The sequence below is a fragment of the Thyridium curvatum genome (genome assembly GCF_004353045.1).
Source record: "Thyridium curvatum strain D216 chromosome Unknown NODE_7_length_750237_cov_83.650653, whole genome shotgun sequence".
Classification (NCBI taxonomy): Eukaryota; Fungi; Ascomycota; class Sordariomycetes; order Thyridiales; family Thyridiaceae; genus Thyridium; species Thyridium curvatum.
The window spans coordinates 686,618-699,738 of NW_022156762.1; the positions used below are offsets into that span (position 1 = coordinate 686,618).

Below are 13,121 nucleotides of genomic sequence, written 5' to 3' on the forward strand. Positions count from 1 at the left end.
AGCTTCGACTGGGATTTTTCACGACGTTGCAAGGCATTCAAAAAGATGGGTATACATATAGACGGCGTTAAAGGGTGTTTCTGCTTGATACCACAACTGTCCACGGCTCAAAGCTACCGTGAAACACGAAATCAGACATTTGCGAGAGGAAAACCTAGCACATTGGGTCTCGTATCTCTGCCGCCTCGTTCGGGCCTTTTTATACTATGTCTGTACATTCATTATCATTTCCCATCCTGTTGTGTGTCGCCCAAAGACTATGTGCCACGGAATCCTTACTACAAAAACCAAAACGCCGGGCCATGCTTTGCACAACTGAGGTACCTTTTATCCCAACCTAGAGCTACTCTTCGTCGCTGCTGTCAAGCACAAAACCGCTCTTCACCCGTCTCCTCGCGGGCGCCGTGGCAATCACATCGTCCTCATCGTCATCCATGTCAACGTCGACGTCGGCGGCAGCCCCAGCGCCCTTTGAAAGGGAGGAGGTATCGGCGGTCTTGCTGGGGGCGCCTCTGCTATCATCATGCGGGCTCGACGACATGGGCGTGTCCTCGGCATCCCCGCCATCGTCCGAAGCACCACCACCACCGGTCCGACGCTTCGCGGCACTGAGCTGGCTCGAGACAGCAGCCACGTCGTCGTCGTCCTCGTCTCCTTCATCGCTGCTGTCAACAAAGGGACCCCGCTGCTTCTGCTGCAGTCTCCTTGCCGCCGGCCTGGCAGAACTGGACAGGGCATCCGCGCCCCCTTCTTCGTCACTGCTGTCGGCGGCAGACGCAGCAGCAGCAGCTCTCGACTTGCGCTTCTTCCTCCTCGCCCGGGAAGAGTCGCTACCGGCGCCATCCGAGGCATTCTCCACGTCTTCTTCTTCGTCATCGCTATCGTCCAGAAGCACGGTAGACTTCCTCTTCTTCTTCGGCTGCTGCTGCTGCGACAGCAACAGCGACGGCTGCGAGTTGAGCTCCGCGTCGTCGAGCTCGCCCAGGATCGTCTTGACGTTCTTGCGCCGCAGGGCCTCCTCGCGCCGGAAGAACTCGCGGTCGCGCTCGTCGTCCGTCTCGTCGTCGCTCGGGTTGACGTAGACCTGGCTCTTGATCTTGAGCGCCTTCTCGCGCTCCTTGTCCCGGCGCCGGCGCGCCCGCTCGTCGAGCTGCTCCTCCGTCAGCTCCTCCTCCGCGCCGTCCTCGCTGCCCTTCCTCCTGCGCCTGCGCTTCTTGGCGGGCTTGCCGCCGTCGTCGATGAAGCCGTCGGCGACCTTGCTCATGGCCGGCCCGACGGGGAAGTGCAGGTCGTCGTCGTCATCGAGTTCCTCGCCGTCGTTGTCGTCGTCAAAGGCGGCCTTCTTGCGGACGGCGGACTTGCGGCGCAGCTGATCCTCGGCCGACTCGTCGTTGTCAAAGGTCGGGGGGTCGAACTCGGCCTTGTTGATGAGATCGAGGGACTCCTTGAGTTCGTCGGCGGTGACACTGCCGGGGACACACCAGAGGTCATAGGGGTCCTCGTCCACGACAGTGGAGAACCGCTCAAAGCCTACGAGCTTCATGAGCAGACGCAGATGCGAGTTCTTGAAGATCGCAGTACGGCGAGCGTCGTCAGCGGTTTCGCCGGAACGAATAGCTGAGAATGGTTAGCAAAAAGTTGACGGGGCAGGGGCAGGGCAAGAACCATCGACTTACTTATTACGGGCACCTCCTTGACCTGTGGGGGGGCCGATACGTCTCCCTCTGCCGGCGCCTCGCTTCCCTCCACCGAGGGCAATGCATTCTCGCGCTCCTTCTCGCGCTCCTCAAATCCGCGCCGTTCACTCTCGGCTGCAGCGAGCTGCTCCTTGACCCAGTCTATGTGATCATTCTGGCCCTTGTCAAGCAACACACCAACAGCCACCGCAATCTGTCGATCTCTCTCCAGGATATGCCGAAATACGAGCTCCGCTCCGGGCTTTGGGTTGGTTTTGATGGTCTGCTTCTCGAAGCCATATTCCAGATAATGGGCAGTGCTGTTGATCTTGGAGAAGAGCAGCTCGATAATCAGGGCCGGCCGCTCCTCGATCTTTCGCACGCACTTCCTGATGATCTGCTTCACCAACTCCTCCCAGTCCTTGTACACACCAGAGCTTTTGTCAAGAGGCTCCGGCCCCTTGATCATGTTGTATAGGAGGTGGATGATGTCTACCCTGAAGAGCATGACGCTCATGTCTTGCTTGAAGGCTACCCGGTAGAAATACCGGTGTGCTCTCTTCAGCTGCGAGTCGTTGAGGTCCTTGTAGAACCTAGTGAACTTAACAAAGGTGTCTACCACGCCCTGCGGTACGAAGCGGTTGGCAAACCGCTTGAAATCGAATTTGCGCTCGCTCGTTGTGCGCTGTGCGTCTGCCTCGTCATTGGCAGAGTCATCGTCTGCATCCTCTTGGTCGCCTTCCTCTTTCTCGCCGGCGGCGGCCTTGGCAGCCTTCTTCTTCTTCCGTGTTCGCCGCCTCGTACGGACCTGGAGGTCGGCATTCTGTTTAGAGTAGGCCTCGAGGATGCGGAGATATGTGTGGGTGAGCTCGGTGCACGCGTCGAGATACTCAAACCCCTGGTCTTTGTATGTCCTCACAATGTTGGCCACAGCATCATGCGTCGACTCCTCGTAGAACAGTCGGTTGAGAATATTCTCGGCAATGTCCTGGTCGTCTTCGTTGCTCGATTCCGACATCTCTTGCACGGTCAGGAGAATCTGGGTAAAGCAGCGCATGACCGTTGTCAGCTCCTGCCAGTCCTTCTCGTTGTAAGACCGGTCAATGGCTCGGTTCAAGCTGATAAACATCTCTTGGTTGAGGACACCTGCAACAAGGTTGAAGCTATTAACATCGTCCTGCTTGGAAGGGTTTGAGCCCTTCTTGCTCTTCCTCCGAGCTCGCTCCGCCTCCAAGAACCATGCTACGAGGTAGAAGAACTGTGCTCTGTGGTAGTGGAGCACGTGTGGTGCTTCCCGGTCGAGAGACTTGCGCACCTGCTGGAAGAGCGGGTTGAAGCCAGAGTCGAGGAACTCTTCGACGAACCCACGAAGTTGGTCGTTCGCTCTCGGGTTCAGAGAGACTGGCGGGCCCAGGTCCTTGGGCTCCATATCGTCCCTCCTGGCCCTGCGCGGCGGTCGGAAGGTTTTGGAGTTATCCATTTTCAATTCGCGAGAGGCAGCGTCAGCAAGCGCGTCTTGCCCAGACAGCGACTTCATCTTGCCGTCATCTCTCTTCACCCAGACCATGGTACCGAATCGATTGTGTCGGGTCGGCGCCTTGCGATTATAGGCCCGAAGCATGGCGGCTTCCTTATTCATGACCGCGGTCAGCTCGTGTGCCTTCGCTTTGTTGAGTTGTTGCTCGTTGAGAAACATTTTGTCGACCTCGACTCGCTTGACGAGATGGAAGATGATCTCCATGACGATTACATCCTCGGACCGGAAGTCGTCGCCCATGTTGGATGCGATGGTCAACAGCGTCAGGAGGATGTCTTGGTAAGAGAAGGCATCTATCGTGGCGGAGCGCGATATCTGGGACTCGTCGCCGTCGTACTTGACTCCGGGGGGTGGCGCGACCATCGCCATGTTCCTGAGAAAGAACAGCACGAGGCGGATGATGCCCTGGTCTCTCGCACTCCGGTCGCCGATCGGCATGGCCATGGACGGTAGAGCGACCCGGACGGCGGTGTGCAAGATCTGCGCCCCGTCATAGTTGATGATGTCTCGTTTGTAGCCCAGCTGCGCGAGCTGGAGAACCGGTAGGTGTCTGTGGTGGTTGATAGTCATCTTCTCCGGGTCTTTCTCGATGGGCCAGGTCAGGGGAGCCATAATCTCGTAGCAGGCCAAGGCCAGCCTCGCCTTGAGCCTGTTTTCGGTAGCATTCTCGGGCCAGAGCGCGATGATCTGAAGCAGATCGCCGCCGATGAGGTTGGCTTCCGCTAGACACCGGGCAACATCCATACGGTTGGTCTTCTCGTCGTAGAATCGGATCCATTTCTTTATGTCACGCAGGACTTCCAGGGCGTCGTCTCCCAGCTTGTACTGTCCATCGTCGTCTGCACTGTTGCCGCCGAGCTGTAGCAGGTGGAGAATGTTAGCATGTGCGATCGCCCATAGAGAACAATGAGGGCTGTCGGGAGGATCGAGCAACGTACAGCAGACACCAAGCTGTTGATGTGAGCCCGAACTTCGGGATGGACAGTGTCGTTGGCAACGTCGTTCAGCTCCATCGTGAGCGACGGACGGGTAGCAACACGTCCTCTAGAAGCCGATTGAGGTGGTTTGAAGTCGCCTTACAGTCGCAAAGTTTTTGACGATGTTGACATGCGCATAGTGGCACCAGTAAGTGGAAGCGAGCACATCCATAGTTGAGAGACGCGTCGGGACGCGTTAGCGGCCTGTGGTAGCGCGTGTACTTCAATTTAGCAACCCAGACCCACTAACACGGCGCTCACTGTACCTAGTCTGTAGGGTACCTAAGTACCTAAAGGTGGGCCTCCACAGGTTGTACACGCCTCGGTATCTACCCCAATCGATAGTGATTGCGGAGAGTTAAGCTCGTTAAACCGTCAAAACGCCGAGGTTAGCCGTTCGGCTTACCAGCAACTGTCTCATCAACTTGTGATACACAGCTCCCGTCTTCATCCCTCCATCTTTCTTCCCTCATCCGCACAACCAACATGGCAGCATTCATGGCATCACGACAGGCCGTACGGCTCCCAGCCCAATTGAGGTGTTTTAGCACCTCTCCAGCACACAATGCTGCCCAGGTCAAGCGCCTGGGTGTCATCGGCGCGGGGCAGATGGTGAGTAGCACTGATGCGCCTTCGCATGTGAAAGCCGTGTGTTTCTATTGCTTACAGCAGCAACTACAATAGGGTCTCGGTATTGCTCTCGTAGCAGCGCAGAAGGCGCAGGTCCCGGTGACTCTGGTCGACACTTTCCAAAAGTCTTTGGACAAGGGGGTCGCTTTTGCAGGTAGGTGGCGCAAGATTGCCTGGATCAGGATCAGGGAGACATGCTCTAACTTGGAGAAACAGAGAAACTGCTGGCCAAGGATGTATCCAAGTCCCGCATCACTCAGGAGCAGGCCGACAAAGCCCGGTCTCTCCTCACCCCTACTACTTCGTTGGACGACTTGTCAAACGTTGACTTTGTCATTGAGGCCGTCCCCGAGATCCCCGACCTGAAGTTTGAGCTGTTTAGCAAGCTCGCCCAGATCTGCCCCAAGCACGCCATCCTGGCGACCAACACGTCGTCCATCTCCATCACGCGGATAGCTGCCTCGACGACCAAGGACCCCACGGACACCCAGGCCAGCTCGCGCGTCGTCTCCACGCACTTTATGAACCCCGTGCCGGTGCAGAAGGGCGTCGAGATCATCAGCGGCCTCCAGACCAGCGCCGAGACCCTCGAGACTGCCGTCGCCTTCTGCAAGGCCATGGGCAAGATCACCTCCGTCTCTGCCGACTCGCCTGGTTTCCTGGCCAACCGCATCCTGATGCCCTACATCAACGAGGCCATCATCTGCCTCGAGACCAACGTGGGCGACAGGGACTCGATCGATGCCATCATGAAGAACGGCACCAACGTCCCCATGGGCCCTCTGCAGCTGGCCGACTTTATCGGTCTTGACACGTGTCTGGCTATCATGAAAGTGCTGCACACGGAGACGGGTGACTCCAAGTACAGACCCAGTGTCCTGCTGCAGAAGATGGTGGACGCTGGCTGGCTGGGCAAGAAGAGCGGCAAGGGCTTCTATGACTACTAGAGTGATATATACCTAGCTGGCTGCACCCTGGTGCTGGTAGGGTTGATCTATTCCATGGACAAGAAAACTGAAGATAGATGGCGTCCATCGGGACCGCCATGTGAACGGCGTTTTGGATTTGAACTTGACCCCTAGAAGGAGACAATAAACACCCGGTTCTTCCCATGAAATGCCCAACTCAGCATAGAGCCTCTTTCGAAACAGGATGCACCCATCAAGCATGAAGGGTGCTTTGTCGGGTATCTCCCTGCGATCGCCATAGAACCTGCGGTTATGCATGCATCTGCAGTGACGGGCTCCGGGCTCGCCCCGACTGCGGCGACGGATTGAAGCCGGATTGGGCTGGTATCACGCCCGAAAGTGCAAGGGCCAAAAACCTCTCTGACCTTTGTGGATCCACCAAAGTCAGTTTCTCCACTTCCTCACATACTCCATGCCTAGAATTGTGCAAACCGCTCTCGATGAACATAGAGAAAAGTGGTCCTTCGACCCAGGCTTACGTCAAAGCCGTGGCCCGTTTGGCAAAATGACGCCCTCAACTGGCGCGGTGCGGGAGGCAAGTGGCGCTATCCTTTTTGCAGGTAGTCAACGGCGCCCGCCACTGCGTCAGTATCTCTGTTCAGTCTCTTCTCCTCTCAACGTTTTCATCACGCTCGACAGAACGGCCATCCGTGCCAATTGATCTCGTTGACAACATCGAGAACATGCTGCGTTTCTCACACGCATCCTCAAACCTCTAATCTCGCCTTGCGTCCGAGTCAAAACCCCGCGAGGCTCTTCCAGACCCAAACTCGGCCCCTCTCATCATCCACGTTTTACCCCAGACCGTATCATGACCGGCCCCACAGCCTCGTCGGCCGGAGAGAGCCTTTCTCTGCCCGGAGCTCATGGCGGCCACAGAACCGGGCCCGAACGAGGCTCCGGGCTCAACTTCAGAAGCTGGTCTGCCTCCCTTCGCAATGAGGCCGGCAGCCTCCGAGACCGCCTGGCAGGGGGTTCCTCACAGCGGGCCCAGTCGGCGAGTTGGTGGAAGATCCGATTCTTTCGCGGCATGATTAACGATCTCCGTCGGAGAACTCCTTACTACTGGAGCGATTGGACAGATGCATGGGACTACCGAGTCGTACCGGCGACTATCTACATGTATTTTGCAAAGTGAGACCAACCCCATGTCAGCCAGCATAGAGACAGTCTGACTGACACTGGCACAGCATCCTCCCAGCCCTGGCATTCTCGCTTGATATGTTCACCAAGACGCACGAAAATTACGGCGTGAATGAGGTGCTACTATCCTCCGTCCTCGGCGCCGTCGTCTTTGCCTTCTTCGCCTGTCAACCTCTGGTCATCGTGGGCGTGACGGGACCCATCACTGTCTTTAACTAGTATGTGCATCCCTTAGCACAGCACAGGATACGGGTGCGTATGCTGATAACACTTGTTACTAGCACCGTCTACGACATTATGCAACCGACAGGCGTCAACTATCTTGCATTCATGTGTTGGATCGGTCTTTGGTCGCTTGTCTTCCACTGGATCCTGGCCGTTACCAACTCTTGTAACTGGCTGCGATATGTCACCCGGTTCCCATGCGACATCTTTGGCTTCTACGTCGCCTTCATCTATCTCCAGAAGGGAATCCAGGTGCTCGAGCGCCTCGGCTCTGAGGAGCCGTTCTATCTCTCCATCTTCATTGCCATCATGGTCTTCATGGTGGCGTATGTCTGCGGTGAGCTTGGCAGCAGTAGCCTCTTCAAACACCCCATCCGAGTCTTCCTCAAAGACTACGGTACTCCCCTGACACTCATTTTCTTCACCGGCTTCGTCCACATTGGACGGATGAAGAACGTGCAGCTGGAGGTGCTGCCGACTTCCAAGGCCTTCTTTCCGACCGTGGACCGCGGCTGGCTTGTCGACTTTTGGAACATCGGAGTTGGCGATGTCTTTCTGGCCATCCCTTTCGCGATCCTACTTACCATTCTCTTCTACTTCGATCACAATGGTGAGTGCTTTCCCTTATTGCATGCTCCGTCCGATCATCACTGACCCCAGCCGACAGTCTCATCCCTCATCGCCCAGGGCACCGAGTTTCCCCTCAAGAAGCCAGCCGGCTTCCACTGGGATCTCTTCCTCCTGGGCCTCACCACGGGCGTCGGCGGCATCCTCGGCCTCCCCTTCCCCAACGGCCTCATCCCCCAAGCGCCCTTCCACACCGAGTCGCTCTGCGTGACGCGCATGGTCCAGGACGAGGACGAAGGCGGCGAGAACAAGGGCCACTTCCGGCCCAAGGCCACCCACGTCGTCGAGCAGCGCGTCTCCAACCTCGCCCAGGGCCTCCTGACCCTCGGCACCATGACGGGGCCCCTCCTGCACGTCCTGCACCTCATACCCCAGGGCGTCCTGGCGGGCCTCTTCTTCGTCATGGGCGTCCAGGCCCTCGAGGCCAACGGCATCACGGCCAAGCTGCTCTTCCTCGCCCGCGACGCGCCCCTGACCCCGGCCTCGCACCCGCTGCGCCGCCTGCCCCGCCGCGGCGCCCTCTGGGCCTTTGTCGCCGTCGAGCTCGTCGCCTTCGGCGCCACCTTTGCCATCACGCAGACCGTCGCCGCCGTCGGGTTCCCCGTCTTCATCCTCGCGCTCATCCCCGTGCGCGCCGTGCTGCTGCCCCGCTGGTTCGGCGCCCGCGAGCTGGCGCTGCTCGACGCGCCGACGGCGAGCCCGTTTACCATGGAGAGCGTGGGCGGTGCGTTTGGCGGCGGCGGCGTGCTCGACGCCGACGAGGGCGTGGGAGGGTCCGGCGGCGAGAACGACGGCAGCGACGGCAAGTCTGACCGTAGTGGGCCGCGCGGAGGAGGTCTGTTCAGGAGCGGCGAGACGACGGCGTCGGCGAGCGAGATGGCGCTCGGAGGAGGAGAACGGGTGGAGGGCAGCGGGAGGCGCAGCGAGGAGGAGTTGGCGGAGCTGGGCGAGAACAGGAACATGCTTTCGTCACCGCCTGGCGCATCCGGGGGTTCGGGCACGACAACGAGGAGGAGGGCCAGCGCTGCTGGGCGGGACGCGAGGGCCGAGGGCGTCGCGATCGAGATGCAGAGGATGGGCGTCAATAGACGGGGTCAGCCGTCGAGACCGTAAGGGAGATCTGAAGGGCCTGCGTGACGGATGTCAGACTGTTATTTGGAGAGGGACTTGCTTTTTCTCTTGGTAGAGCACGGCTAGACGACAACGGAGGGGGACAGCCCCCCGCGGGCTCTCATGGACGCGAGAGAGAGCCAAAAAGGGCTATTTTGCGAAGGCATCGCCAGTCACAACGGCACCATGAGGCAGCCACTTTGCGGTCCAGGTCATCATCAACTACAATAGAAAAAGAGACTAGAAGACCAGAGAATGATTAGGACAGGTTCTTTCTTCTTTACTTTTATCTTGACTAGTAGTTCCCAGTCCTTCCTGGTTTTTCCTCCTTCAACAGCGAGTCCAGCGAGTCCCCAACACGGCGGGTTTCAACTCGTTTATCCATACAACTCAATCTTGCGAGACATGTATTAATCACCGTGCCCAGACAATATCGCTTGATTAACATGATATGAAACATGTCATCACCACGAAAATATGTCAATATGGGCGAGGTTAACAAGTCAATATCTGGCATTATCTGTTGGCTCGTCGGCCATGATGTTGGCGAGTCCCCGAAATACAAGTTGACTCTACGGTCTGCCTTGGGGGGGATTCCCACTCCCCCCTTTCCCCTATCCTGTTGTTAGATGTAGGAGCGAAGTTTGTTGGGCCGGTCTTCGCAAGCTCTGCCCTCCTCCGGACCAACGCCCGCGACCCCTGGCTTGGGCTGGGCTCTGGGCGGGGAGAACTTGTTTGACCTTGCCAGCGGCAGGCTGGTCGGCATTTCGGTCCCAACCCTCCTCCACCTGCACGCAGTAGTGGATAGATTCCTCCTCCTCCTTCTCCTCCTCTTGAACTTAAAGAAGTCTAAACACGAGCGGTGTCAGGCAGGCCCGGCTGATACGTTGCCGGCGTCGGTGCTCGCGGATCAAAGAGATCCCCCTCCAACCTCGCCATGCTCCAAAGTTGTAGGCGGGTCGCGTAGAGCATGCGTCGTGCATATGCCAGCCATCTGCATCTATCAACGGTCTGTATATGAAATAATAAGCAGGCAGACTCGGCAGTCAGTAAAGCACCGCTGAGGTGGTCAGCCGTCCAGCCTGCCGTCCGGGCAGGGATATGAGGTATTTGGGACACAATCCTTGGTATGCCAGCATACCACTTCACGGGAAGCGGTGAATGGTTGACACTGCTCCGATGTGAAGAAGCTCGAGTTCCATATGGGCGTCGATACCCTTGATGAGGAGCGAATGCACTTCAGAACAACACGATCCTTTCCTAAGCTTGCGATTTTAGAATGCAATACGAATGAATACATAGCATCAAGTCACAATAGGATAGAGAAAGAGGGGTATTGGATCTACGTCTGTTGGCAGTAGGCCTTCCTTGGGAGTCTCGGTGACATGGTGAGTTCCAGCCAAGCAGCCGTGGGTGTCGAGAACTCTCATGCCCTGTCACTTGGCTGGCAAAGCTCGCTGCTGCATCAGCCAGGGTGCTTACATTAGGGGGACTTCATTTACTCCCGCGCGGGCTCGTGGGTCACTCAAGACTTTCTGTACAATCATGTAGGTGAGACCCGGTGGACGGACGAATGTGAGTGCATGTATGTCGGCGTTGACCATCCTGGCTGGTGACTGGAGGCGAGATGTTCAACCCAACTAGGGAGGAACACACCCCTCTACCCACTCGATGTACTAGTACATATCAGACATTTAGGTGAATTGTTTTGCGTCATGACCGAGTCAACGAGCAAGACGTCTGGTCATGGATTCCTTGCTCCTGGCTGACAGAGATATCATACCGCTGGGAGAGCAAACTAGCCCCGATTCCCCAACACATAATACGTATTCATTGTGCTACGAACATCGACAAGGAAGATTTCTCATCTGTAGGAAGCAAAGATCCGGACTTACTACTTTGACTTGTAAGTGATCGTGGTGTAGCGCTGCCGGGCCACAGTTAGTACGGTTGGAGCGTGTGCCAAAAGCTCCACGGGTCAAGACGATTGGGGAATTCCCCGGCTGGTGACTTCCAGTCCTGGATACACGGCTCTTTGAGAAATCCGGGCTGAGATAGATTGAGCTTGAGCAGGGGTCTCGAGGAAAGACATCGCGCAACTCCGTCCAGCCACCGTAGGTTTAGGCAAAATGTGTGCACAGAGCCCGGTTTCTCTCAATCTGCTGCACTCGCTGTCAGCAAAGGCCAAGACAGTCGACAAAAAACAGGTAAAATCCGCAGACGAGTAGATTGTCGGCCCCCGGGTTTTGGATGTATCTCGTTCTTCGGCACTTTTTGGGTTCGGGTAATGGCTGGAGTTGGCCCAAGGTCACGGCGGCGTGTGGATTTGTCCGCAATGTCAGATATGTACAACCCCGTGTTGAAAGAACGTGCTTCAGTCAGGAGAAAATTGTTGTTCTAGGCTCTGCTTGTCTTGACGATGGTCCGGGTCCCAGGAAGATACTGGATGGGAGGAGACTCTGACAGCAGGCTGAACACGTGTGGTGCAGTTGTTACGATATCGCGGTGGTTAGCCACAGAGCATGCCAATGTAGTTGCTTTCCTCTCGCTTCTTGATGCCAGGACATCTGCCAAGTAAGGTCAGGGCTTTGCTGTATGCTCAGTGGCTTGGGCAGTGCGATTGGTTCCCTTCCTATTCAGTGATTTGCTTTCTTGACTCTAATGAGAGTGGCGGGAAGCCGTCCCTCTAATCGAGCTTACTCGTGCTTAGGACAGAAGAGCACTAGTCTGGCTCTTTTTACCTCCAACAGTGATGTTATCAAAGACATTCGGATGCCCTGGACGAGTACGTTACCTCATTGGGTACGGAGGGTGCAGTTTATCGTCGTCCAGGATGTATTCCAAAGCACCCGCCTCGCCTTTTCTGCACCTCTTTTAGCCACTGGTTCGTCATTCAAACCGCGCGGCAGTGGTTCCAATAGCGAGCTCTCGGGCTGGAACCAGCTTCTATGCTGAGTTGCTGAGTTGCTGAGTGATGCCACTCTGCCAGGAACGCGAACCCATGGACCTCTGCAACGCTGTGCAAACTCCATCATCAGACCCTAACATGTTACCGCGATCTTGAAGCTCCTTTCCCCCCCCCCCTTTTCTTGATATGCTCACCCCTCCCGAGTCTAGGTACCCGTTGACACGAGATACAAGACTTGTCCGCCAACTTCGGCTTCTTGCATCTTTGCTCGACCAAAAGGTTGTCTCGGCCGGCTGCGTACATCTTCACTCGTTACAACAACCCGACGTAAGATTTTTCATCCCGACTCATCGGTGTTCGGTTTCCTTCACAGCCTCACATACCATGCGGCCACCCCTTAGCCTCATGGCTAGGCATCACAGGGGCGCCGGACCAGGGCCTATGTTTTGAACTGTCCTGTGTAAGCTTGGCAAGGCGGGCCCCGTTGTAGAAGCTCCGAATCTGTTTCTCTCTTGTCGGCAACGAGTAAACAGGTTCGATCGACAGTCGGGCCTCGCCGAGCGTGTGGCGTACTTGACCAGTCAAGAACAGAGTAGTCAGTCATTCTGGCGTGCACCATATCATGATCTTCACAGAAGAGACGACGCGATAATACCAAACGTTTCTATCGGACAGTACTGTCCGAGGCCCTGTGTTGCGGGACAGACATATCATTTGTGTGCCCGCATGTGTCAAAGGTGGCAAGAGTATCATACGCGGACGCGAGCTTTCGTCCACCTCCCTGCCCATCAAAAAAAGACTTGTCCAAAGCCCCTTGCATTTGCGAACGGAGCCCGCCACCTGGTAGCAGTCAGGAGCCAGTCGTATATGGGCAGGCTCTCGGCGAAACAGACCCAAACCATCGCACAGAGCTGCTGTGCCACTGGCTTACGAGCCACGACGTGCGATACGTCTGAGTTCCACAGAGTCATCTCAGTCCCAAGATAGATCTTCCGCAAGGCAAGACATGGGGCTGTGGCCTTGGGGGGGCACACATGCTGCGTACCCGGCCTCCCTCCCTCCACGCGTTACAAAGGCATGAGCCTATTCGAAATACAGTCCGCGGGGGGAAGGGAGAGAAAGAGCATGCCTCGCCCCTGTCCCCCCTTCGGCAAAGTCGTACCAAAGCACAAGCCACTTGTCACAACGTGAGCACAACAAAGTCTGCCGGCACATTTTGAGCGGACAAGATGGATCGAACCCCTCTTCTCACCTGCCCAACCCTTGCAGCTTGCTCCTGGAACTCGCGTAACACGCAGCCTCCTCCTCCGCGAGGGCATA

The 13,121-nt window shown here is 56.7% G+C and overlaps 3 protein-coding genes across 3 annotated transcripts; 2 read left to right on the forward strand and 1 right to left on the reverse strand.

Moving 5' to 3' along the window:
* Nucleotides 1–343: 343 nt before the first annotated feature.
* E0L32_001937 (uncharacterized protein) lies at nt 344–4,226 on the reverse strand (the record flags this gene model as incomplete). Its single annotated transcript, XM_031136071.1, has 3 exons — nt 344–1,617; nt 1,677–4,071; nt 4,152–4,226. 3 exons carry the CDS (start codon nt 4,224–4,226, stop codon nt 344–346), a joined length of 3,744 nt encoding a protein of 1,247 aa, XP_030990073.1.
* Nucleotides 4,227–4,676: 450 nt separating this feature from the next.
* Nucleotides 4,677–5,767, forward strand: E0L32_001938 (uncharacterized protein; the record flags this gene model as incomplete). Its single annotated transcript, XM_031136072.1, has 3 exons — nt 4,677–4,802; nt 4,875–4,974; nt 5,037–5,767. 3 exons carry the CDS (start codon nt 4,677–4,679, stop codon nt 5,765–5,767), a joined length of 957 nt encoding a protein of 318 aa, XP_030990074.1.
* An 832-nt stretch (nt 5,768–6,599) lies between these two features.
* E0L32_001939 (uncharacterized protein) lies at nt 6,600–8,896 on the forward strand (the record flags this gene model as incomplete). The annotated part of the gene is made up of 4 exons (XM_031136073.1): nt 6,600–6,922; nt 6,979–7,149; nt 7,213–7,766; nt 7,824–8,896. 4 exons carry the CDS (start codon nt 6,600–6,602, stop codon nt 8,894–8,896), a joined length of 2,121 nt encoding a protein of 706 aa, XP_030990075.1.
* Nucleotides 8,897–13,121: the final 4,225 nt, after the last annotated feature.